At 37.7% G+C, this 26691-nt stretch overlaps 1 protein-coding gene across 1 annotated transcript in view; it reads left to right on the top strand.

Annotated features, from left to right (window-relative positions):
• LOC128640675 (calcium-activated chloride channel regulator 1-like) overlaps positions 1-26691 on the top strand; it is a 70309-nt gene that overhangs the window by 34779 nt on the left and 8839 nt on the right. Inside the window, exons 7-10 of the mRNA XM_053693106.1 lie at positions 6318-6542; positions 16303-16483; positions 21003-21109; positions 25448-25669. Coding sequence (XP_053549081.1) covers positions 6318-6542; positions 16303-16483; positions 21003-21109; positions 25448-25669 — 735 coding nt within the window. The remainder of the gene's footprint in view (positions 1-6317; positions 6543-16302; positions 16484-21002; positions 21110-25447; positions 25670-26691) is intronic.

The following is a 26691-nucleotide window of genomic DNA, read 5'->3' on the forward strand; positions in this document are numbered from 1 at the left end:
CCATACGGAGCTTGATAAGTGGGCCTGTTAGATTTATTATATTTCGAAATACATGATCAGCTGTAGAGAATCATGTCCGCGCGATATTGATAAATGCCAACAGCATTTGCTGTCGCCATTTATCATTGCACAATCATTTATAGTGACGCTTGTGCAATGCCGCCCCCTGCACATTTGCGGCTAGTAGTGGGTTTCAATTATCCCAATCATATCCGATCGGGATGATTGCAGTCCTCCACCTATTTCTTGCATATTACATTCCAATGTTCTTCACTTAGAAGAAAATGTTTTATATATGTTTAAATATATGTTTCTATATGTAATGTAATGTAATTCCCACATCTACAGTATTTTTTTGCTTCTGCCTGGGGGGTTCAAGGAAAGTGCCCCACAGATCCTCCGGCATCCACCCCAAGTGAACCTTGGGAAATGAGGTTTATAAGGGGACCTTTACCCTCCTTAAACCCCCCAGGCGGAGGCAAAAAAGATAGTGAAGATGTGTGAATTACAGTGCATCGTATATATATATATATATATATATATATATATATATATATATATGTTTGATGCAGTGACTCAATGCAAGATTTATCATGTTATATCGGGCTTTACCTACAGTCATTTGGGTAATGTCAGGTGTACCCGGGTAATGCTAGGATTACCAAATTTCTTACTTTATCCACAATATATATATATATGTATATATATTTATATATATTTATCTATCTATATATACACAGTCATGACCAAAAATATTGGCACCCCTGCATTTCTGTCAGATAATGCACCACTTCGCCCAAAACATTTTTGCAATTACAAATGTTTAGGCATTCTCATGTTTATTTCTTTTGTTTGTATTGGTATGATACAAAAAAGTAGAGAAAAAAAGCCAAATCTGACAAATCCCATGCAAAACTCCAAAAATGGACTGGACAAAATTATTGGCACCTTCTCAAAACTGTAAGAAATAATTGCATTCCAAGTTTGTGATGCTCCTGTAATTTGTAATTAAACTTCTCTGTATCAATTAACAGGTGCTGACAATATAGAAATCACACCGACAACCAGTAAACATAGTGAAAAATTTACTATATATACATATATATATATATATATATATATATATATATATATATATATATATATATATATATAAAAAATATTCATTTACATATATAGGTATAAATATATAATTTACAAAAACATAATGAGATATATAAAGAAATATATATTTAAAAATAAAAAGAGTATTTTCTTCTATGTGAAGAATATTGGAACGTAAAAGAACATAACTACCTTCGGTTTTAGAGCTGTTGGTCTAATGCAGTGTGAGGTTAGCTCGTCAGTGATGTGTTAGTTTTTTGGGGGGGTTTTAGCAGCGAAGTCTATGGGGAAAAAAAGTTAACGTGGTAGCTAAGACTAGAAGTTAGTGCGTGCAAACTTTTTACTTTCAACTTGTAATATGCGCGTGTTAAAAGTTAACTTTTAGCAAAGTTCGCCTGCGAGAGGAAAAAATAAATAGAGTGCCACATAAAGTTTATTTCTGTATACCAAACATGGCCATATGTTTAGTATTCAGAGAGGGACCAGCGGTAGCTTATTAACAAGTGTTCAATCAGCACATTCATATTTGGCATATTATATCTTGATGTGTTTTTTGCATGGATCAAACTACTCTAGAAAATGTCTTATTTTTTAGGAGCAGTAACAGCATATGGCATTTTCATATTGAGGCATATTTATTAAATGTCTGTCGGACCTGATCCGGATCAGGTCCGTCAGACTTCGCTGAATGCGGAGAGCAACACAAGAGCTGCTGGTGCAACGCCGCCCCCTGCAGACTCACGCCCAATGGGCCGCCAGCAGGGGGTGTCAATCAACCCGATTGTAATCGATTGGATTGAATTCCGGTGATTCCTGTCCACCTGCTCAGAGTAAGTGGACAGGGTTATGGAGCAGCAGTCTTTGTGACCGTTGCTTCATAACTGCTGTTTCTGGCGAGTCTGCAGGTTCGCCAGAAACACGGGCCCTCAAGCTCCATTTGGAGCTTGATAGATTGGCTCCATTGTGTTACTGATGTAACTGTGGGTAGTACATTTATATTAGGTCAATTTGTTAAGTAAGAAATATGTTAGTAATAAAAATTTTGTTTTAGGGGGGGCGGAGCCAACCGCCAAGCTAACAAGACGTGCCATTACAGAGCTCCTAAAGAAGACTCATCAAAATCGTCTCTTATGGCATTCTAAATCCCTGAACAACAGGTATTTTGACTCTGGCATAACCCTAGGACATGGGCTTTACGTTTGGACACCAGATAACTTAGCTTTCTCAGTAAAATCCCAGCCAGCTACAGCCGCACCGGGGTATTGGATATCGGGACTTTCAGTTACCCGCTAATTTGCTCAGCATATCCCCCGGTCCCACATCTAGCTGAATCATATTTCCACTAAGCTGCTCTCAAAATGGAGAAGCTCACACCATCCCTCATAACCTTATTGGAGGACATCAGTAGAAAAGCTGACAGAAACTTTCTCGGCCTAAAAAATACGCTTATTGAATTGCGCAACAAAGATGGCGCTATTCCCCTATCAGCCTGTGACTCCACCGGGGAAAATCAGTCAGAGGGCCTCCCAACAGCTTGGCAATTACAACGACACGCTCGAGAGGAACAACATATTCGTGGTTCTGCTAACACACCGCAGGTGCCTACAAATAGAGATCTGACACTGTTATATCTTGAGGCGCCATCACGATCTACGGCTGTAGACAAGGATTTTATAAGGCCAACCCGGCCCGCTACCGAACTACAACCTCAGCTCTCTCCCACCCACTGTCTATTCTCTCAAACAGCTCTGACATTAGAAGGGATTAATAGTCTGAGAGATGTGGAAGATTACACCAGGCGCTCAACGGTGACTACCCACAATCTATATAGGACCACTTCAGATGAGAGGAGAAAAAACAGGCCTGTAGATCTAACTTCTTACAGCAACGGCAGGGAGCTACACCTCACCTTACCGCAGCTATATTTCTGGAAGATGGTCGGCACTGCTCAAATAGCCGTACCGCTTGCCTCTACGCTGCTTTACCCCATTAAACGGCTAAGTGGCTGGGATCAAGATAGTGCCCTACCTGCTTCTGTGGGCGTGGGCCGGAGACACTGGATTCCGACACTACATCTGCTGAACCCTCTGCAGGATAGACCCCGGTTTGACGTTACCGGTGTTGGCTAGAGATGTGCCAGACTTATTCAGCTAGCCCGGTGTGATGAGTCCCTTGCTAAAATTGAAGGTATCTAGACTCTTTTTGGCTCATCACACTGGGGAAACTAAGTTTATAACATTTGCCTGAGTTACAAACCAGCCTAGTCTCTACTCGACAAATAACTCATTCATTTGCTGACCGGATGCCAAGTGGGACATTACTGATCCTTGAAATAACCGCTAGAGTGGGATTTAACCCTCTCGCCTTCACTATGCTTAAGCTCTTTAGCGGCTGATTGATTTAATGGACAGCTCCCAGAGGTCTCCCCATATGACATGTTCTCTATTACTGTTTTAAAAGACACACCACATCCTAGTTTGATCTTAGCTACCACTATCTAATGCCTATTTTACTCAGATCATTCTACTAAGCTATTTATGTTACTTATTGTATAGAAAACCCTTATAGTAGTCTCACTTTGTCATATTTGAGCTCTAATACCTTTAAGGATTGCTCTTCTTTTTAAATGCTTAGCTTCTTCATGTGTGTTCATTGTATAGCAGCTTATGTATAGAGCTACAATAGGTATACTGCAGTAGATCACATATACAGGTACAGCTTGTATATAGTCAGCAGTCTAGTGCAGTGCCTGGGGTGAATGGGTACAGCTTTATACTACTTACACTATCACTGTAGGATCTTATATAATATATTCAGTTAGATCACTGCATAGCAGCTTATATATAAATGTGTAGCAGGTATACTACAGTAGATCTCATATATAGGTTCAGCCTGTATATAGTCAGCAGTGTAGGGCAATACCTTTAGGGAATAGATACAGCTTAATACTATATACACTGTCACTGTAGGATTTTATATAATATATTCAGTTAGTTCATTATATAGTAGCTTATATATAAAGATGCAGCAGGTATGCTACAGTAGTTATCACATATAAGTACAGCCTGTATATAGTTAGCAGTATAGTGCAGTGCTCCTAGTGAATAGGTACAGCTACCCTTCTACCTCAAGAAGTACATAGTTAAACATAAAACCTTCATCATACTAGAGTCATGGCAATGCAGTTTCCAATATTCTGTTTCATACCTGATATACATATGCTGAAAATCACCTTCCAGACATTATCTGTGTATTAGATATAAATTAGTGGCTCCATGGCGTTATCAGGGTAGAGCAATTTTAACAAAAGTAACCACTTTATTTAGCTGCCGGTTATGTGCCAGCTTGTCTGCTGCTAATATTTGTAGGTTTCTATGGGGGATCTCCTCCATTCTGTACTTTAACTAGGTATATTGATCCTAAAGCTATATAATGGCGAATTGCCTAGCCATCTGCATTAATCCTATTATACCCTACATATGTATGGAAGACTCAGTTTTCTTACGATACCACCATTTACAAGCTTATAGGGTACTCTTACCCACAGAGTTAATTCCCCACATTTATGTCTGCTCATTATAGAATTATGGGGACTAGACCTCCTGAGACCTCACACTGTATTCTATTTGGCAGTAGTGACTCATTGATACCGCCTACCTGTGATGCTTCCGCACTTACACTTAATTCAACTTGTATATCATACTACACCTTATTTTGAGTGTCAGCAACCTAGAGGAAAAACTATATGCCTTGTAACTGTATAGCTACCTACTGGCATAGGTTTGCCCTTATCTGTTTATACATTTATATTTACATGTTTGATGTACACTGATTACATCCATTTACTTGTAACAAAGGTTTCGAAGCAGATATTAGCTAACGCCATAGCTCATTCACCTTGAACGGTTTATAATGTTGTTATGAATAGACACCTCTGCAGTTCATAGTATGCACCATTATATGTTAAGGTTGGTTAACCTTACTATATGTACATCTCTTTACGATTAGTAGGTATATGTTTTGTTTGCATAAGTTATAAGTACTACCACTGTTCTATATTAACTACTTCTTATTAGTCTAGAGACAACTCTCTCTTACAAAGTTATGTAATACTGAGATGTTTTAGGTTATTTCATATATTTTAAAGATCTTATTAATAATCTTATCGCTTACATGCTTCAAAATGGAGTTCCCAAGCTAGATAAAGTTACTCCCATATAAAGTGTTTTTCTTTTGCTAACGTCGAACTAGGTTTTGTGTTATATAATCCCATCTCCACATACCCCTTTTAATTTATATGGCCTATGACACAGACGGTTAAGGTACATTACCTATAAGTTTATTGGTTCTTATAACATAAATACCTCAAATAACCTTATATATGCCTTGACCTTATGCCAGGCATTTACAAATATGTCCTACTAGGGGAGATTCTCAACGTTGTTAAACCTCTTATATGATATGGGATATCCATAATTCTATTAGATTCCATATAGCTTAGTCTTCCACGCCACACATTGTGTTGTTATGAATGATTGACTCAGCCAACTAACTGTTCCATGGTCTCCCGCCCCCCCCCCCATTATTGGTGCCCATAGCTAGCTACATTGCTACCCCTAGTACTTTCATCAAATAACTTAACCACGTAATAATATAAATACATAGAAAAATCATTTGTATAAGCGGTGCTTACCCGCTGACATCTCCCTACTTTCCCCCTTGCTCCTTCTTTAGCTTTGGATATCATGACCCTATCCTTGAGAATAAGAAGCATTTAATCAAACGACAAATTGGGTCTCTCTAGTAGCTACAGTGCTCTTCTAGAGCATCTTTCACCATTATATCCCGGAATAATAGCTACTCACAGTATTCTATAAAAAATATAAAAGGAGGGTTTCAGATATGTTTTGACATTCATATTATGTTTTCTCTTCCTGTCATATTGTTGTTCAAACAATCACTACCATGTTTTGTATTATGTATATGTCATGGTTTTACGATGTCATTTTGAAAAACCCTCAATAAAAATTTATTCAAAAAAAAAAAAAAATTTGTTTTAAAATGTATTGTTTTCTATTTGTGAGATTGTGGATATTTTTTTTCCAGAAAAGGTTTAAGTCAGTCTGACCCTTGCTGTTAAACACACAATCTGTAATAGTGAATGTCTTTAATCATTATGTGAAAAGTTAATATGTTTTTCAATCATGTTTCAGAATGATCGCATAGTTCGACTCTATCAGGCGGCAGAAGTCTTCCTTATTCAGATAATTGAGCAAAATTCTTATGTTGGAATTGTCCTGTTTAACAGTTCTGCATATATCAGTTCAAACCTGGTGCAGATAGTCAACAACGACAGTCGTGAAAAGCTAAAAAATCTTCTTCCAAAACTTGCAGTAGGAGGAACAAATATTTGTGTAGGCATTCGGAATGGATTTAAGGTAATGTTTGTTTCTTACACTGTGTGGAATTTCTTTTTTTTATGTTTTATTCATTTTAATTTATCTGTCTAAGAATTTTTTGTAATCCAAACATTGATGTGTTAAAAGATTTTTACCACCTTTTGGACACTTATTGTATATGGGGAGCACACTGCAATATTTTAAATCATTAAAACAAACAAATGAATATGCTGCCCAATTATATATTATTCTAATACAGATTATTGTAGCGCTTATACAAACACTGCAGTGCCATATTTACTTCTACATGATTTCCCTCCATTGACAAAATCCCTGCTGCAAATTTCTATTAACTCATAGGGGTAGATTTACTATTAGTCGAGCAGACATAATTCGCTGTAGCATATCATGTCCTTTCAACCTCGCTAAATGCTGACAGCATACGCTGTCGCCATTTAACTTTGCACAAGCATATCTACTGAAATGCTTGTGCAATGCTCCCCCCTGCTCACTGGTGGCCAATCGGCCGCTAGCAGGGGGTGTCAATCATCTCAATCGGATTGTGATGATTTCAATCTGCCACCTATAAGGTGGAATATAAGTTAAGGAGCAGCGGTCTTACAACCGCTGCTTCTTAATTTACGTTTCAGACGAGCCTGAAACGATGGGTGTAAAATGCAGCATCCGCTACTTAATAAATCTACCCCGTAATGTCCATAATCATTTACCAGAGTTAAAACCTCTCTCAATACCCCCTGACTTCTACAGCACTTACTAATTAGATGGTGGGGGAATCTTTGGTGATGCTCACTCCCATCACAGCATTTCCATTGCAATATAAGATCTATGGGTCCACTTCCTACTTAAGGGACTCCTTACCTAAAGCAGCCAAACAAATGATACATTCTTATCTTATTTTGATTCTAGTGTTGCCATCTTTTATTAAAGTATCAAAAGGGTACACAACTCTAATAAAAACACAAATAGGTTATAAATCCCCACACAACAAAAACAGTAGATATGAGGATATTGGAGGACCTGCTTAATCATGAGCTTGCAACTGAAATGATGTGTTTACAGTGTAAAAATGTAAGAACCACAAAAATTATTGTTCAGCCAATTAGCAATTCTACAGAAGTAGTCTTGGAGAGAATCTTATTGAGTATGGAAGTAAGTTCCAGCGACGTAGGGTTGCCATCTAGCTGGTATTTTACTGACATGACCAGTATTTTTAAGGTCCATGTCAAAGTTAAAAAAAACATTAAATATAGAAATAAAGATGCCATCTAACTCAAATTTCCTCTACAGTGTTAAAATGTAAGAACCACAAAATTATTGTATAGCCAATTAGAATGTGTAGACAAGTTCTCCACTTGCCTTACTACAGAAGTAGTCTCTATACATTGTTACCAATGCACCAGAGAATTCTGAGTATGCAAAATAGATATACAATATGTAAAATACATTGTAGAGTTCATTGGGTTATTATTACAAGCTATAGCTTATTTTTTTTGGATTGCAATTAAGCTGCCATAAACAAGTAAGTTTTAAGGTCCTGTTTAATGAGATTTTGGCTTGGAGAGAGTTTTAATGACTATGGAAGTAAATTCAAGTCACATATTGTTACCATCCAGTTAATATTTTACTGTTTTATGTCAAAGTTGAAAATAAAGATTAAATATAAAAATAAAGATGCCATAAAACTCACACTTCCTCTAAGTGATTGGTATCTAATTATAGATAATCATATAAAATCAGTCCTAGCAGTTTTAGTTCCTGAGTTATGCTGTATAATTATTTTGGTTGATGTTTGCTAATGAGCTTGGAAGACATTTTGTTCCATAAAAAGTGAAAATGGATGTCCTATATAATTTGGTAGGAAAGGCTTTGAAAAGAGATGTGGAGGGGTGAAGAAAAATGTGCATGCCTGAACTGGACATTAAACCCCAAATCTTTTATAATTCAGATAGAGCCTGCAAACTCCCAGCTGTGCTTGGATGCTCCTTAGAAAGCATACAAGAGAATGAAACAAAATTGATAATAGAAGTACATTTAAATAATGTTTTGCAAACGCATGCTCTATCTGAATCATAAAAAATAAGATTTTGGTGTTCAAATCCCTTTAAAGGTGATAAAAGAAACTTAAAGGGACAAATAGTTGTCTATGTATGTAATGCAAATTAAAAGCATGTAATTTTTGCATTACTGACCTACATAGCTATGTGTGTAACCCCATAAAGTGGTCTGATACATTTGTAAAGCACAGTAGAAAATGACAAATGACTGGCAGATCCATGTGACAGCTACTCCTGACTGGCTTTATTGGGCATGTTCTGCAGGGGTTTAAACATATTTATTTATCTAGGGTCAGTAATACAATATTTAAATACTGCATACAGCATGCCAATTTGCAAACAGTGCAGCGATTTGCAAAGTGGGGTAGAAAATTAGAAGGGCATTTAAAGCTATGTTAGATAAATGGAATATCAGTTAGGAGAATGTTGCATTAATGAAGATATCATTTAGTTTATTAATTATCCTTTTTCTCAAAAACTGAGGTCTTGTTGATATAATGGCCCATAGTTATCAAGGTCTGTCGGACCTGATCAGACAGTGCGGATCAGGTCTGACAGACCTCGTTGAATACGGCGAGCAAACGCTCGCAGTATTCAGCATTGCACCAGCAGCTCACAAGACCTGCTGGTGCAATGCCGCCCCCTGCAGACTCGCGGCCAATAGGCCGCCAGCAGGTGGGTGTCAATCAACCCGATCGCACTCGATCGGGTTGATTTCCGGCGATGTCTGTCCGCCTGCTCAGAGCAGGCGGACAGGTTATGGAGCAGCGGTCTTTTGTGACCACTGCTTCATAACTGCTTTTTCTGGCGAGCATGCAGGCTCGCCAGAAACACGGGGCATCAAGCTCCATTCGGAGCTTGATACATATGCCCCAATTCCTCATCTCCAGCGTCAGATCCTGGTTTCTTACAGTAATTCTCATGAGCTGAATTGCCCTTATGGAAAAATGTACTGATTTTATAAAGACCTTTAATTGGTTAAATAATTCACCAGTCAGTTATATGAACCCTTTCTGAACAGCTGAAAAGTAAAGCTTAAATGTAACATTTAGCCCTGCCCATATATGAATGGTTAAGTACTAAAGTTAACCAGGTATCATTAGAAAAAAACTATACATTTAGAACATTTTAAAAAATGGACATTTGACTTAATAAGAATTATTGTTAGGGACTGTAGCCAGAAGAGGCCAAAAATGAGACTGCGGATATCCATCAAGATAGAAACAATGAACAAAAAATGTAAAATGATAAAACTAAAATAATATAAAAACAAATATTTTGTTGAGGTCTCAAGATTATGGGAATCATGGTAGGGAAGTCTTTGTGTAGGGAGATAAGTGGTAAAATGAGACCATAGGGGAATATCCTGTGGTGGGTGCTTGAAGTAGAAATAATACTTGAGAAGATACATGGTATGTGTGGTGGGTTTGCAGTGTTGATATTCGGGAAGTTGTCACTCTGGTGAGAGCATTATGGCAGATAGGGGATAATTTAGAAGTCAATTGCAATGGATGGGATTAGGGGGTATATGAATTTGTGAGCGTATTGTTCCTATGAGAGTTTAAAGGGACACTGAACCCAAATTTTTTACTTTGCGATTCAGATAGAGAATACAATTTAAACGAGTGGCACACTAACAGTTGCAAGCAAGCGATATTGGGTCTATTGTAGTTGTTTGCACATGTCAAAAGTAGAGCAGGTATTAAAGTTGAAAGTAAATTTGTTTTTTCGAGAGCAATTGAATTTAACGGGTTAGTGTGACCCTCAGAGCTCTGGTTAACTGTTACGCTCAAATAAAAGGCGTCACACAAAAAACATAAAAAATACATTTAAAAGTACAGTTACACTCATAAAAACGCTGCTTGATAAAAAGTTATAAGCGCTCAAATATATGAGGCCTTAGGTGTTAGAGAAAAAAAAAGACTCTTAAAGGGCTTTTAACATTGAGATACATGATCCTTGAAAATGCCAGACAGGTAAAACCAGGGATCAAGTCGAACTAAATTCCCTCTGGACAGAGAACAGAAACACTTCAGTAAACACTGCTGCTGGTGGTAGGAGGAGCTGGAGCACAGTCTGGTTAGAGGGATTGTGAGATCCTGTAGTAATGGGCAGAAACACTTACTACAATACACTAAATGCAAACCTGTCCGCGGTTCTGCTGTGTGATCACCCCACACTGTGTGGAACACATGTGTTTACATTTCTGTGTGGCTTGCTCTGGGGTTATTTAGCAGAAATAGGACTATATCACCTTAAGTGAGTGAGACTCTGTGACAGAGAAGGATTCTCAGCCCCAAAGGCAACCATTTAACCCTTCATTGGATTTAATTTTCTTTCATTAACCAACGTGTTTAGATGATATATAGATATATATCATACAGTGCGTATGTGTGAGTTTGTATAAAACAATATTAATTGTGAGGGGGGTAAGTCTTGGTGAGTTCCCACACTTTTTCTTGTAAGACTTGATCCCTGGGTGAAACATACAGCAACGTATGTCGTAGTCAGAAGTCGCAAAGGCAAAGTCACAAGGAGGGGCAGGAATATTGAAATCAAGTTGCACCGGACCCTTTTGATTTCAATCTAGGAAGAAGGTCTAAAAGTGTTGCCTGTTGATGGCTGCTGGGACCCCAGAGTGTCAGACATCTACTGCCTTTTTACTTTGCAAGAACTTTGCTTTTTAAAGAACCTTTGGCCTAGATTTAGAGTTTTGTCGGTAACGACCCGCATAGCTGACGCATGCTTTTTTTCCCCCGCACCTTTTAAAAACCGCTGGTATTTAGAGTTCACTGAATGGCAGGGTTTTCAGTGCATTAGGCTCCAAAAAGGGAGCGTAGAGCATAATTTACCGACACTGCAACTCTAGATACCAGCGGTGCTTACGGACGCGGCCAGCTTCAAAAACGTGCTCATGCACGATTCCCCCATAGGAAACAATGGGGCAGTTTGAGCTGAAAAAAACCTAACACCTGCAAAAAAGCTGCGTTCAGCTCTTAGCGCAGCCCATTGTTTCCTATGGGGAAACACTTCCTAAGTCTGCACCTAACACCCTAACATGTACCCCGAGTCTAAACACCCCTAGCCTTACACTTATTAACCCCTAATCTGCCGCCCCCGCTATCGCTGACCCCTGCATAATATTATTAACCCCTAATCTGCAGCTCCCTACACCGCCGCAACCTACATTATACCTATGTACCCCTAATCTGCTGCCCCTAACACCGCCGACCCCTATATTATATTTATTAACCCCTAATCTGCCCCCCACAACGTCGCCTCCACCTACCTACACTTATTAACCCCTAATATGCCGACCGGACCTGAGCACTACTATAATAAAGCTATTAACCCCTAATGCGCCTCACTCCCGCCTCAATAACCCTATAATAAATAGTATTAACCCCTAATCTGCCCTCCCTAACATTGCCGACACCTAACTTCAAGTATTAACCCCTAATCTGCTGATCGGAGCTCACCGCTACTCTAATACCTTTATTAACCCCTAAAGCTAAGTCTAACCTTAACCCTAACACCCCCCTAAGTTAAATATAATTTAAATCTAACGAAATAAATTATTTCTTATTAAATAAATTATTCCTATTTTAAGCTAAATACTTACCTGTAAAATAAATCCTAATATAGCTACAATATAAATTATAATTATATTGTAGCTATTTTAGGATTAAAATTTATTTTACAGGCAACTTTGTAATTATTTTAACCAGGTACAATAGCTATTAAATAGTTAATAACAATTTAATAGCTACCTAGTTAAAATAATTACAAAATTACCTGTAAAATAAATCCTAACCTAAGTTACAATTAAACCTAACACTACACTATCAATAAATTAATTAAATAAAATACCTACAATTATCTACAATTAAACCTAACACTACACTATCAATAAATTAATTAAATAAAATACCTACAAACAAATACAATTAAATAAACTAACTAAAGTACAAAAAATAAAAAAGAACTAAGTTACAAAAAATAATAAAATATTTACAAACATTAGAAAAATATTACAACAATTTTAAACTAATTACACCTACTCTAAGCCCCCTAATAAAATAACAAAGCCCCCCAAAATAAAAAAATGCCCTACCCTATTCTAAATTACAAAAGTTCAAAGCTCTTTTACCTTACCAGCCCTGAACAGGGCCCTTTGCGGGGCATGCCCCAAGAAATTCAGCTCTTTTGCCTGTAAAAAAACACATACAATACCCCCCCCCAACATTACAACCCACCACCCACATACCCCTAATCTAACCCAAACCCCCCTTAAATAAACCTAACTCTACCCCCCTGAAGATCTTCCTACCTTATCTTCACCATGCCAGGTTCACTGATCCGTCCTCCGAAGTCTTCATCCAAGCCCAAGCTGGGGCTGGCGATCCATAATCCGTCTGAAGTCTTCTATCAAGCAGCGGCTGAAGAGGTCCAGAAGAGGCTCCAAAGTCGTCATCCTATCCGGGCAGAAGAGTAGATCTGGACCGGCAACCATCTTCTTCCAAGCGGCATCTTCTATCTTCATCCGATGAGGAACGGCTCCATCTTCTTGCAGACCTCCGACGCGGAACATCCTGCTGGCCCGACGGACTACCGACGAATGAAGGCTCCTTTAAGGGACGTCATCCAAGATGGCGTCCCTCGAATTCCGATTGGCTGATAGGATTCTATCAGCCAATCGGAATTAAGGTAGGAAAATTCTGATTGGCTGATGGAATCAGCCTATCAGAATCAAGTTCAATCCGATTGGCTGATTCAATCAGCCAATCAGATTGAGCTTGCATTCTATTGGCTGTTCCGATCAGCCAATAGAATGCAAGCTCAATCTGATTGGCTGATCGGATCAGGGACGCCATCTTGGATGACGTCCCTTAAAGGAGCCTTCATTCGTCGGTAGTCCGTCGGGCCAGCAGGATGTTCCGCGTCGGAGGTCTGCAAGAAGATGGAGCCGTTCCTCATCGGATGAAGATAGAAGATGCCGCTTGGAAGAAGATGGTTGCCGGTCCGGATCTACTATTCTGCCCGGATAGGATGACGACTTTGGAGCCTCTTCTGGACCTCTTCAGCCGCTGCTTGATAGAAGACTTCAGCCGGATTATGGATCGCCAGCCCCAGCTTGGGCTTGGATGAAGACTTCGGAGGACGGATCGGTGAACCTGTCATGGTGAAGATAAGGTAGGAAGATCTTCAGGGGGGTAGAGTTTGGTTTATTTAAGGGGGGTTTGGGTTAGATTAGGGGTATGTGGGTGGTGGGTTGTAATGTTGGGGGGGGTATTGTATGTGTTTTTTACAGGCAAAAGAGCTGAATTTCTTGGGGCATGCCCCGCAAAGGGCCCTGTTCAGGGCTGGTAAGGTAAAAGAGCTTTGAACTTTTGTAATTTAGAATAGGGTAGGGCATTTTTTTTATTTTGGGGTGCTTTATTATTTTATTAGGGTGCTTAGAGTAGGTGTAATTAGTTTAAAATTGTTGTAATATTTTTCTAATGTTTGTAAATATTTTATTATTTTTTGTAACCTAGTTCTTTTTTATTTTTTGTACTTTAGTTAGTTTATTTAATTGTATTTGTTTGTAGGTATTTTATTTAATTAATTTATTGATAGTGTAGTTTTAGGTTTAATTGTAATTTAGGTTAGGATTTATTTTACAGGTAATTTTGTAATTATTTTAACTAGGTAGCTATTAAATAGTTATTAACTATTTAATAGCTATTGTACCTGGTTAAAATAATTACAAAGTTGCCTGTAAAATAAATATGAATCCTAAAATAGCTACAATATAATTATAATTTATATTGTAGCTATATTAGGATTTATTTTACAGGTAAGTATTTAGCTTTAAATAGGAATAATTTATATAATAAGAGTTAATTTATTTAGTTAGATTTAAATTATATTTAATTTAGGGGGGTGTTAGTGTTAGGGTTAGACTTAGCTTTAGGGGTTAATACATTTATTATAGTAGCGGTGAGCTCCGATCAGCAGATTAGGGGTTAATAATTGAAGTTAGGTGTCGGCGTTGTTAGGGAGGGCAGATTAGGGGTTAATACTATTTATTATAGGGTTATTGAGGCGGGAGTGAGGCGGATTAGGGGTTAATAACTTTATTATAGTAGCGGTGAGGTCCGCTCGGCAGATTAGGGGTTAATAAGTGTAGGCAGGTGGAGGCGATGTTGAGGGGGGCAGATTAGGGGTTAATAAATATAATATAGGGGTCGGCGGTGTTAGGGGCAGCAGATTAGGGGTACATAAGTATAACGTAGGTGGCGGTCGGCAGATTAGGGGTTAAAAAAATTTAATCGAGTGGCGGCGATGTGGGGGGACCTCGGTTTAGGGGTACATAGGTAGTTTATGGGTGTTAGTGTACTTTAGAGCACAGTAGTTAAGAGCTTTATAAACCGGCGTTAGCCCAGAAAGCTCTTAACTACTGACTTTTTTCTGCGGCTGGAGTTTTGTCGTTAGAGTTCTAAAAATCACTCCAGCCACGACTCTAAATACCGGCGTTAGAAAAATCCCATTGAAAAGATAGGATACGCAATTGACGTAAGGGGATCTGCGGTATGGAAAAGTCGCGGCTGTAAAGTGAGCGTTAGACCCTTTAATGACTGGCTCTAAATACCGGCGGTAGCCCAAAACCAGCGTTAGGAGCCTCTAATGCTGGTTTTCATGGCTACCGCCCAACTCTAAATCTAGGCATCACTTAGAGCTATAGTAGCTAAAAAGCATGTGAGTAGTTTTGCTATTGTGCTTAAAGGGATATTCTCATATGGTTTAACTTTATGAAAGTTTCCATTTTCTTTGAGGTACGAAGAAGATCACCTTTTGAATAGTATCCCTTGACCTTGTGCACAGTGTTGTATGGTATAATTTCCTTCTTTTTATGTTTATATGTATGTTGTACATATGTATTTATATATTTATATATGTATTTACAGACATATAGACACATATAAACACATAAATACATATGTGTACCCTTGAGTGCAAGTAGGGTCTTAGGGTTTTTTTTATCCACTTTTCACACTCCATTGAAGTCTATGGGGGAATATGTTAATGCACTTGTGATATTCTAACTTCAGCTTGTTTGCATGTGTTGGGGTAGGGCGAAAACTTTTTGCAGTCCGATGCACGTAAAAAGATTACCTAGCTCAGTTAGCACACAAGTTTTGAATTATTTGGTAACAGGGAGGTGTTTCCAAGAGGATGGATCTTGTGACAAACAATTATAGCTGCATTGGCATTGTTTTTTGTTTAACTGGACAATAGCTGTAAAAGGATAACACCATTCAACAGTTTAAAAACTGTCATTTTTTTTTCATCCCCTTAATTAAACCTAATGGGAGCAATTTTTTTATATATATAATAGTATAGGACAGAACCAAATGAAAACCTCCACTACAGAAATGTTGTGCTCCGTCGGTGAAGGGATCAAGCATTATCCAACATCACGTTACTGGGAACCCCCATGGAAGTCTGTTATGTGAGAGATTTAACACTATGCAGATATTAATGTGAACTAGACTGTCATTCGATAGATAAAATAACTAATGATTTGTAATAAAAGTGTAAAAATGGAAGTGGTATGAATTTCCCCCGAACAATGTTAACGATAATACCCCTAACATTTTTGTGCTTGTAATCTAAACATTATTTTTTATAAGTAGTAGCAAATCTCTATTTTATTTTTATATCACTTATTACATATTCAGGTAAATCGCCAACATGACGGATCCTCGTATGGTACTGAAATTGTCTTGCTAACAGATGGAGAGGACAATTATGATACTTCAGTTTGTTTTGATGAAATAAGAGACAGTGGCGCAATAGTGCATGCCATTGCGTTGGGACCAGATGCATCGAAGGCTCTTGACATTATTACAGACATGACAGGTGAGTCTTACAATGTGATTAAATTCAAAGTTTCTGATAAGGAGAAAATTAAAATAACTTTACAGTAATATGTAATAAAAAAAAAAACAGAATATCCGCGACATCGATGACTCTTATTTATCAACAGTTCGATGCTCATTGCACCGTACTTGACTCGCGTGTTTTTGACAGACTTTTTGATAAATAAGGGCGTTGTATGTGGATTCACGGGAGCAATGTCTGGCGATGTCTGGTGAGCAAATTGACTCCAGTGAATGCACCAAGATTGAAGCTTTGATAAATCGACCCCAAAGAGTCTATGAGAATGTTGTAAGAAATTTAGAAGCAATTCCTACATGTGAATAGACTATCAAGCATCAACTGAGAACTAAAATTCTATAGCAAGGATTCTGCCCAGAATAAACTGCTATGTAACTTTTATTCCCCAGGTTCTTACTGGGCATAAACTGTAACAGGTTGCCAGTATGTAATGTGTTATGGTTTCATTTGGTCAACATAAAGCGCTACATGTACTAAACAGCATAGGCTGCTTTGCAGCCCTTGAGTTGCATGTCCGCTTATGCAAGCCTACTTATCGCAAATTAAAGAGCAGGGGTTATACGGCTGCTGCTTCTTCACCATCTCATTATTTGGGGGTGACCGACAGACTCTGCTTTTGTCTAAGAGTAGATGACCGCTCTTTTCAAGTAAATCCTTGCGCAATGATAACTGCAGTATGCAGACAAACCAAACATGATGAGGAGACTGGTTCCCTAGTTGGGACCCATAACTCTACATTAGTTGATACTTAGGGGCCGATTTATCATTGTCTGTCCGACATGATATGCTGTAGTGTATCATGTCCGACAGACATCGCTGAATGCTGAGAGCATACGCTGTCAGCATTTAACATTGCACAAGCAGTTTGGCAGCCAATCGGCTGATAGCAGGGGGTGTCAATCATCCCGATCATATCTGATCAGGATGATTGCTGTCCGCCACCTCAGAGATGGCGGATAAGTTAAGGAGCAGTGTTCTTAAGACTGCTGCTTCTTAACTTATGTTCCCGGTGAGCCTGACGGCTCGCGTGGAAATTGCTGCATTCGCAGCATGTTAAATCAGCCCCATCAGTGTATCAAGCTCTACAGTTACCTGTCTGATATCTCTAGAAAACAGCACACTGGTAACTCTATGGGGTAGATTTATCAAATGCCGGGTGGACATGATCCACTGTAGCATACACTGTCAGCATTTATCATTGCACAAGCATTTCTTGTGAAATGCTTGTGCAATGCCACCCCTGCACAATCAGCCGGATTGTATAGGATCGGGCGGATTGCAGCCCACAGCCTCAGAGGCAGTGGACCAGTTATGGAGCAGCGGTCTTAAGACTGCTGCTTCATAACGGTTGTTTCTGAAGAGCCTGAAGACTCGCACGGAAACAGGGGCATCAGGGGCCATTCTACTCTTGATAAATCGGCTCCGGCATTTATCATTGCACAAGCATTTTGTGTGAAATGCTTGTGGAATACCGTTACCTCCGATCGGGATGATTGCTGTCCTCCACCTCAGAAGTGGCGGACGAGTTAAGGAGCAGCGGTCTTAAGACTGCTGCTTCTTAACTTATGTTTCAGGGGAGCCGGAAACTATGGGGCTAGATTGCAGCATCTGCTGCTTGATAAATCTACCCCATGGTGACAAAGATTGTTCATTTTGGACAGAGTGTTGTTTTCATTATGGATGTTAAGCTTTGATATGATGATAGATGCCTCTACCCAAGAATGGGTTAAATTACGTGTGGAGCGGTAGTTTGTGCTCGTGTTCGAGTGTTAAAACCGCTAAAAGTAAATTTTTTTGCTCAGAGATTCGCGCTTGTATTACGAGTTGAAAGTAAAAAGTTTGCGCTCTCGTGTTTACAAAGTTGTGGTAACAAATAAACCTTGAAAAGTTGCAAAAGCAAAATATCATTCCCACATAGACTTCAATGGAGCCGAAGAATTTGAAAAAGACACCCACAAGTTTCGCAAATTTTCAGATATGATCGGGATGATTGACACCCCCTGCTAGCGGCCAATTGGCCGCGATTGTGCAGGGGGCAGCATTGCACATTGCATGTCGGGATTTAGTGATGCAGGGCGGACATGATTTGCTATAGCGAACTATGTTCGCCCGGGTATGATATATCTTCTCCTATATATTCAATATTCATAATATTTATAGTGTTATACTGTGTATTTACTGTAAATATTATGCATTCCAATGTTCTTCATATAGCAGAATATGTTTTATGTATTATTTAAAAAAAATGGAAAACAAAGGGCTTAAACATCAATATATACATACATATACATATTTAGATATGTCTATGTATGCATGTATCTCTATGTTAACCCCTAAGTTACCAGACCATTTTTGAATTTTCTTACTGTTAAGGACCAGGGGGCCCATTTACTAATGTCTGTCTGACATGATACGCTGCAGCGCATAAATTGTCCGCATTCAGCATTGCACAAGCAGTTCAGGTGAACTGTTTGTGCAATGCTGCTCCCTGCAGATTTGCGGCCAATCGGCCGCTAGGAGGGGGTGTCAATCAACCCGATCGTATAGGATCGGGTTGATTGCTGTACGCTGCTCCGAGACGGCGGATACAGTTAAGGAGCAGCGGTCTTAAGACTGCCGCTTTTTAACTGCTGTACTGGTGAGCCTGAAGGCTTGCGTGGAAACAAAGGGAACAGGGGCCATTCGGCCCTTGTTAAATCGACCCCCAGGGCTATTTTTTTATTTCTGTGGTGTTTGTCTGTAATTTTATTCTTCCTCATTTACTGTACCCACACAAAATGATATACCCGTTTTTATCGCCATTAAATGGACTTTCTAAAGATACCCTTATTTTCATCATATCATATAAATTACTATAAAAAATTATAAAATATGATGAACAAAATGAAAAAAATATATATTTTTTAATTTTGACCCCCAAAATCTGTTACACATCTACAACCACCAAAAAACACCAATGCTAAATAGTTTCTAAATGTTGTCCTGAGTTTAGAAATAACCAATGTTTACCCCCTTACCCCCTTAAAGGACCGGGAATTTCAGACTAAAACTTCCCCAAAAAAAACAGAATATTTTTAGCATTTTTGCTATCACATTAACAGAAATAGAGCCTTTTTTATATTTACCTATCAAAACTATATATTTTCTTAAAAGACAACCCATAGTATTGATCTAGGCCCATTTTGGTATATTTCATGCCACCATTTCACCGCCAAATGCGATCAAATAAAAAAAATTGTTAACTTTTTCACAAACTTTAGGTTTCTCACTGAAATTATTTTCAAACAGCTTGTGCAATTATGGCACAAATGGTTGTAAATGCTTCTCTGGGATCCCCTTTGCTCAGATATAGCAGACATATTTGGCTTTGGCATTGCTTTTTTGGTAATTAGAAGGCCGCTAATTGCAGCTGCGCACCACACTTGTATTATGCCCAGCAGTAAAGGGGTTAATTAGGTAGCTTGTAGGGTTAATTATAGCTTTAGTGTATAGATTACCCTCCCTCCTGACAAATACCACCCCTGATCCCTCCCTGATCCCTTTTAAACAGCTCTCTTCCCTCCCCCACCCCCAATGGTCACCCCATCTTAATTACTGACAGAAAGTCTGACAGTATGAAAATAAAAGGGTTTTTTTTGTTATATTTTTTTAAAAATATATTTTCTGCAGTGTAGGATCCCCCCTTACCCCCCAACCTCCCTGATCCCCCCAAACAGCTCTCTAGCCCTCCCCCTCTACCTATTTGCCACTGTCTTAGGTACTGGCAGCTGTCTACCAGTACCCAGTTTTCTGCAATTTATACTTTTTTTTTAACATTTTTTCTGTAGTGTAGCTGCCCTCCCTCATTACCCTCCCCCTCCCAGATCCCTTTCCCACATCGCATCCCACATAGGATCCCCTCTCCCTCATTCCCTCTCCTCCCCCTCCCTCCTTCCCACTCACTGCTGCTTTTTTTTCTCCCTAGCGTAGCGGTCCCACCCAATCCCACCCTCCCATCTGACCTCTGGGTAATTTTTGAAGCGCAGGTTGCTACCGCGAGCTCGCAGTACTATTAACCAGCCACTTGTAATGGCTGGTTATTAAAAATGCGCCCGTAAATGGACGAATTTGCCTCTTTACGGAAGCACATTAAATTAGCGCTCCATTTGCAGTCTAGCCCTTTGTCTATTATGTTCCTTTAAATTAGTGTTTAACAGAATAGAATTTTTAAATGAGACAACATCCATTTTTCAGTATAGAAGTTTAACTCTTTGTCCCACCGAATGATCATTTTAAATTGGAAAAGAAATTAAGACAAATTCTTCTCACACCCAAGTGGGAAAAACTTCACATTCCTTGATAAATAGGGAGAAGAAAGTGAAGCTCACAGTGGGTTAAGGCATTTTTCTCTCAGGATTGATCAATCTCTCTATACTTGGTCAATATAGGACACTAAAATAAAAATAATGAATCTTTGTAAACAAAAACATTTTTTTTTCAGGAGGATTACGTTTTTTAGCAGTAGATAATTTGAATGCGAATGGTTTGATTGATGCTTTCAATGGGATAAAATCCGGAAGTGGAGATATATCAAATCAGGCTATTCAGGTAATGTTTTGTGTCTAAATACAATTTCATTCTTATTTCTAATATTTTATGTGGAATTAAAAAAATTGGAAATAGGTAAAGAGACATGAAAGAATAAAAAAAAATATATTTTATGTTTCATTTAGAACATGCAATTAAAAAAAAAATTCCAATTTACTTATTACGTTATAAAATTGTGTACAGTTCTATTATGCACATACATTCTGAGGTATCTACTCCTACCGAGCATGTGCAGGAACTCCCAGGATATACATCTGTGATTGGCTGATGGCTGTCACATAATACAGAGGAAAGGGAAATTAAAGGAAACTTTGAAATTAACATTTCATATGAGCAGCAGATTTTTTTGACAAAGTTTTATTGCAACTTTTTTCTATTTAATGATATATTACACATTAAACTGAATAATGAATTTCTGAGAAAATATTGAGGAGCGCATATGTTAACGTGAGCAGTGTAAACGCGATTATGAGATTGCGGTGTTCTAAATGCTCAAATGCATAATAAAAACGTTGCCTTGTTTAAATTACCACAAAAGTGTTTACGTGATCTGACGGTAATTTACCCTCTCTATATTTTCTATGGGCAGCATTGAGCGGCAATGTCCACTCGTATTACAATTTGAAAGTAAATGTGATTGCACTAACGCAATCGCATCAAACGCTCAAACTTTTTACGTGATCACTTTGTTTGCCCAGGGAAAACAGTTGCACTAAACTACTCTATTAACCCCTAAACCACCACAATCCCCATTGCAAACTACCCCTCTACAATATTAACTACTAAACTGCAACAACACCCACTGCAAACTACTGTTCTACTCTCTCAACCCCTAAACCACCACACCCTCACATTGCAAAATACCCCTCTACTCTATTAACCCCTAAACCACCACAAACTCCAACACAATATACCCACTAACAACTAAACCCCCAAACCAGCTAGCCCCCTAAGTTACCCTTCCCAAAAAAACTAACCTTAACTGAAAAATAAAATAACCTAACATTAAAGAAAAGAAAAACTACCATTACAGAAAAAAAACTAATTACTGAATGCCTATTCTAAAAATCCTACTTAAAAAAACACCCCAAAATAAAAAAACTCTACTAATACCAAAACTACAGCAATAGCTCTTAAAATAATCTTTTGTAAAAAAAAAATTGTATATACTGTATATATATATGAAGTGACAGCTATGTTTAAGTTATACAATATCCAATCATCAATCTACAATTAACCCCAAACCCCAACCAAAAAAGACTTTTAAAACAATAATTTTAAAATTGCCCTGAAAAGGGCATTTGGCTGGGGAATGGCCTTTGAAGGGCATTCAGCTCTTTTGCTGCCCAAAATAAAAAAATAAATAAAAAAAACTCTAATTTAAAAAATAAATAAAAATAAACACCCTACACACTACATCGCAAAGATGGTACTCACAAAAGTTGAATCCAGGCAGTGGATTCCTACATCTTAATGAGGTGGTCCGTCTTCATCCCGGTGGCGGTCTTCTATCTTCATACTGGCAGTGGTCTTCTTATGTTTATACTTGTGGCAGTCTTCTTATCTTCATCCATCTTCTTATCTTCTGTGGCAAACGTTCCCTTAATGCGGTCACCAGCCGCCCACTGAATTTTCAAATTCAAGCCATCCAATATAAAAACATTTTCTTCTATTGGCTGATTTTAATTTGAAATTAAAAATCAGCCAATAGGAATGCAAGGGTATCCCTATTTAAAGGAAGTACCTCACATTCAAAATTCAGTGTGGGGCTGGTGACCGTATTAAGAGGACATTGGTGACAAAATATAAAAAGATGGATGAAGATAAGAAGACTAACGGAGTGACATGGCAGAGAACCTAGAAGAAGGCTACCGCTGGATTGAAGATAAGAAGAAAGATGCCAGGATGAAGATAAGAAGACCGCCGCCAGGATTAAACTTTGATGAGTACCATTTTTGGGGTGGTTTTTTTTTAAGATTAGGGGTTTTTTTTTATTTTGGACATCAAAAGAGCTAAATACCTTTCTAGGGGCAATATCCTTTCCGGACAGTTTTTTTTTTTTTTTTAAAGATAGCCTTTTTTTGTGGGTGGGGGTTATTTGTAGATTGGTGTTTGGGTTTGTTTGTTTTTATTGAAAAAAAGCTAAGTCACTTTAGGGCAAAGCATTACAAAAGACCCTTTTAACAGTTTCTTATTTTTGGTAATTTGTTTGTTTTTTCTGTAATGGTAGTTGTTTTTATATATATTTTTATATTTTCTGTAATGGTAAGGTTTTTTCTGTATTGATAGATTATTTTATTTTTTAGGTAATGTTAAAGGGACTCTGTACCCAAATTTTTTCTTTTGTGATTCAGATAGAGCATACAATTTTAAGCAACTTTCTAATTTACTCCTATTATCAAATTTTCTTCGTTCTCTTGCTATCTTTATTTGAAAAAGAAGGCATCTAAGCTTTTTTCTTTGTTCAGAACTCTGAAGAGCACTTTTTAATTGGTGGATGAATTTATCCACCAATCAGCAAAGACAACCCAGGTTGTTCACCAAAAATGGGCCGGCATCTAAACTTACATTTTTGCATTTCAAATAAAGATACCAAGAGAATAAAGAACATTTGATAATAGGAGTAAATTAGAAAGTGGCTTAAAATGTTATGCTCTACCTGAATCACGAAAGAAAAAATGTAGGTACAGTGTCCCTTTAAGTTTTTTTTTTCTTAAGTTAAGGTTAGATTTTTAAAGGGTCGGTTAGGTTTTGTTTTTTTTAAGGTAAGGTAAGGTTAAGTTTTTTTTTTTAATGTAAGGTTAGTTTTTTTATAAGGTACTGTATTTTTTTTCAGGTTAGGTCAGAGGTTTTTTGGGGGTAACTTACATGCAGGGAGTTAGCGGTATTAGTGTAATGTGGACTTTGTGGTGAGCTATGCCGTGGGTTAGGGGTTAATAGTTTATTGGGGACTTTGCATTGGGCTATGTGGAGGTTTAGGGGGCTATTAGAGTAGGGAGCTTATGGCGATTCAGGTTAGCGTGTGAGTAAGGGTGTTAGTTTTTTTCCACTTTTTTCTCTCCATTTAAGTCTATGGGAGAGTAAGTTAATGCATTCACTATATTCTAAATTCTGCTCTTTGCACACGTTGGGTTAGCATGCAAGCAAAAAAGATTTATTTTAATACACGCACTACCCGAAGCAGGCAAAGAGCAGAATGCATGCAGAGTTAGCATGCGAGCGGGAGCAGTAATTATTGCTCCACTCAAAATCTAGCCATAAATGCTAAGATTAATAAAATGACAAAAATATATTTATTGGCATTTTTAGACATTGTTTCTCAAATTTAGAAATAGAATAAATGAATAAAACCTTATAATTTCTGTTTCCAAGTCTAAATCATTGATTTTGTTTCCACTTAATTCAAATGTAAAAGACAAGCCTATATTATTGGTATTTAGATGTATAATTAATGGTCATATCTTTAGCCCATTATATAATTAAAGGAGAGTCTACTATCCCTCTAGCTGGATAACTTGGTGAAGGTATAAACCAATGAAATTTCTACATAAGTCACATACAGAAGAAGTTAAGATTTGATTGGCTGCCTATGGGGATATTTTTCCTTACTGAATAGCAATGAATATGTAATATTATATACAAGTCACAGGACATTTATTCCTATGGTTTACATCAACTGGCTTAAGACATATTCAATAACTTCTTTAGTTTTTACCTTTTATAGGCATTTTTACTGCCCATTTTCATGTTGAAACGCTTAGCCCATTTTGTTTATTTTTCTGTTTGATTGTCTTTTTTCTCTTGTATCCATCTGGTGGGCATATCCTCACTAATGCTTGGGGGGTCCTGTTATTAACCAGGGACACAGGGGCTGCAGATAGTTGGGCATAATACATCTGTTCTAATTCTTTCTTCCCCTCATCATTTGAATTATGAGTTGGTTGCAGCATTGTTATTATATCTAGACGCTTTTTTTTATTAATATCATAGTGCAAGCAACAATCTTAACACACGCAGAAATGCACCAACATCTCCCCCATTCATGACCATGAACCATCCTGACTTCAGCCCAGGGCTCTGTAAAAACACAACAGGATCATACTGGTTCCAGATGACACGTAGACTTGCCATTGTTTGCACCCAATGTTGGCCCTCCCTATCTCTTAGCCTTCTAATTAAATGTTAAATGTAGGGAGAGGTATATGTAGAATAACTATGAGAATAGACTAAAATGTTGTGCTAATGGATTATTTAACCTATGTAAAATGTTTTTGTTCACCATTACATTTTATAACATTTCTTTATTTTTATTTTTGTATTATTATTTTTTTGGAGCAGTTGGAAAGTGCTGGCTTAAACCTTGCACTGCATCAGTGTTTGAATGGCACAGTTTACGTTGACAACACTGTGGGGAATGAAACATTTTTCCTGGTCACTTGGCAAAGTGCACTGCCAAGTATTCACTTACAAAACCCAAAGGGAAGAATTTACACAGCTGCTAACTTTACTCCTGACTCAGTTTCCAGATCGACTAGACTTGCCATCCCTGGAACAGCAGAAGTAAGTCATTAAGGTGTTTAATTTTGCTAAAATTGTGCTCTTATAAATAGTTTTGCTTAGATGGAAATAAAATACAATTAATCTTTAGCTACGTTCTTAAAGGGACATTAAGATAGAAAATACAATTTTAAACATTCCAATTTACTACTATTATCTAATTTGCTTCATTATTTAGATATCTTTTGTTAAAGAAATAGCAATGCACATGGGTGAGCCAATCACATTAGGCATCTATGTTCAGCCACCAATCAGAAGCTACTGAGCCTATCTAGATATGCTTTTCAGGAAAGAATATCAAGAGAATGAAGCAAATTAGATAATAGAAGTAAATTAGAAAGTTGTTTAAAATGGTATTCTCCATCTGAATCATGAAAGAAAATGTTTGGGTTTAATGTCCCTTTAAGGTTGAATTTTTGTTCTATTGCTTAAATAATTACAATAGCTATTACTATGACTCAAGCTATAGTTGTTAGAGCTGTGCCTAATTGTCACAAGCATAGTTTTAAGGTTGAATTTTTGTTCTATTGCTTAAATAATTACAATAGCTATTACTATGACTCAAGCTATAGTTGTTAGAGCTGTGCCTAATTGTCACAAGCATAGTACTATATATACTGAATATTCCTATTACAATTCATAGTGGGGGGAAATTCTTATAAAGTACAAGGTTAGTTTAATATTACTAACCATAATTGGTAAGTTTAAAGGACATTTTGTGTGAGCTGTGGAGAAATGTGTAGAACATTGAGCCAGTAAATATTGTGCAGTCATCAAATACTGGATGGAAAAAAAAACACAGTTAATATGTGGTGTCAGAAGTAGGGATGGGCGAATGTGTAAATTTTCGAATTTCGAATGTAGAACGAATGTTATTAACGAAATTCGAATTCTAAATCCGAGTGTCGATAAGAACGAATATTCTTAAAAATTAAAAAATCGAATGTTATTTACAGTTTTCGAATGTCAATTTCGAATTCGAATGTTTATAATTATATCGAATGTCCAGATTCGAAATTTTGAAT

The sequence above is a fragment of the Bombina bombina genome, chromosome 10 (genome assembly GCF_027579735.1).
Source record: "Bombina bombina isolate aBomBom1 chromosome 10, aBomBom1.pri, whole genome shotgun sequence".
NCBI classification, from domain to species: domain Eukaryota; kingdom Metazoa; phylum Chordata; class Amphibia; order Anura; family Bombinatoridae; genus Bombina; species Bombina bombina.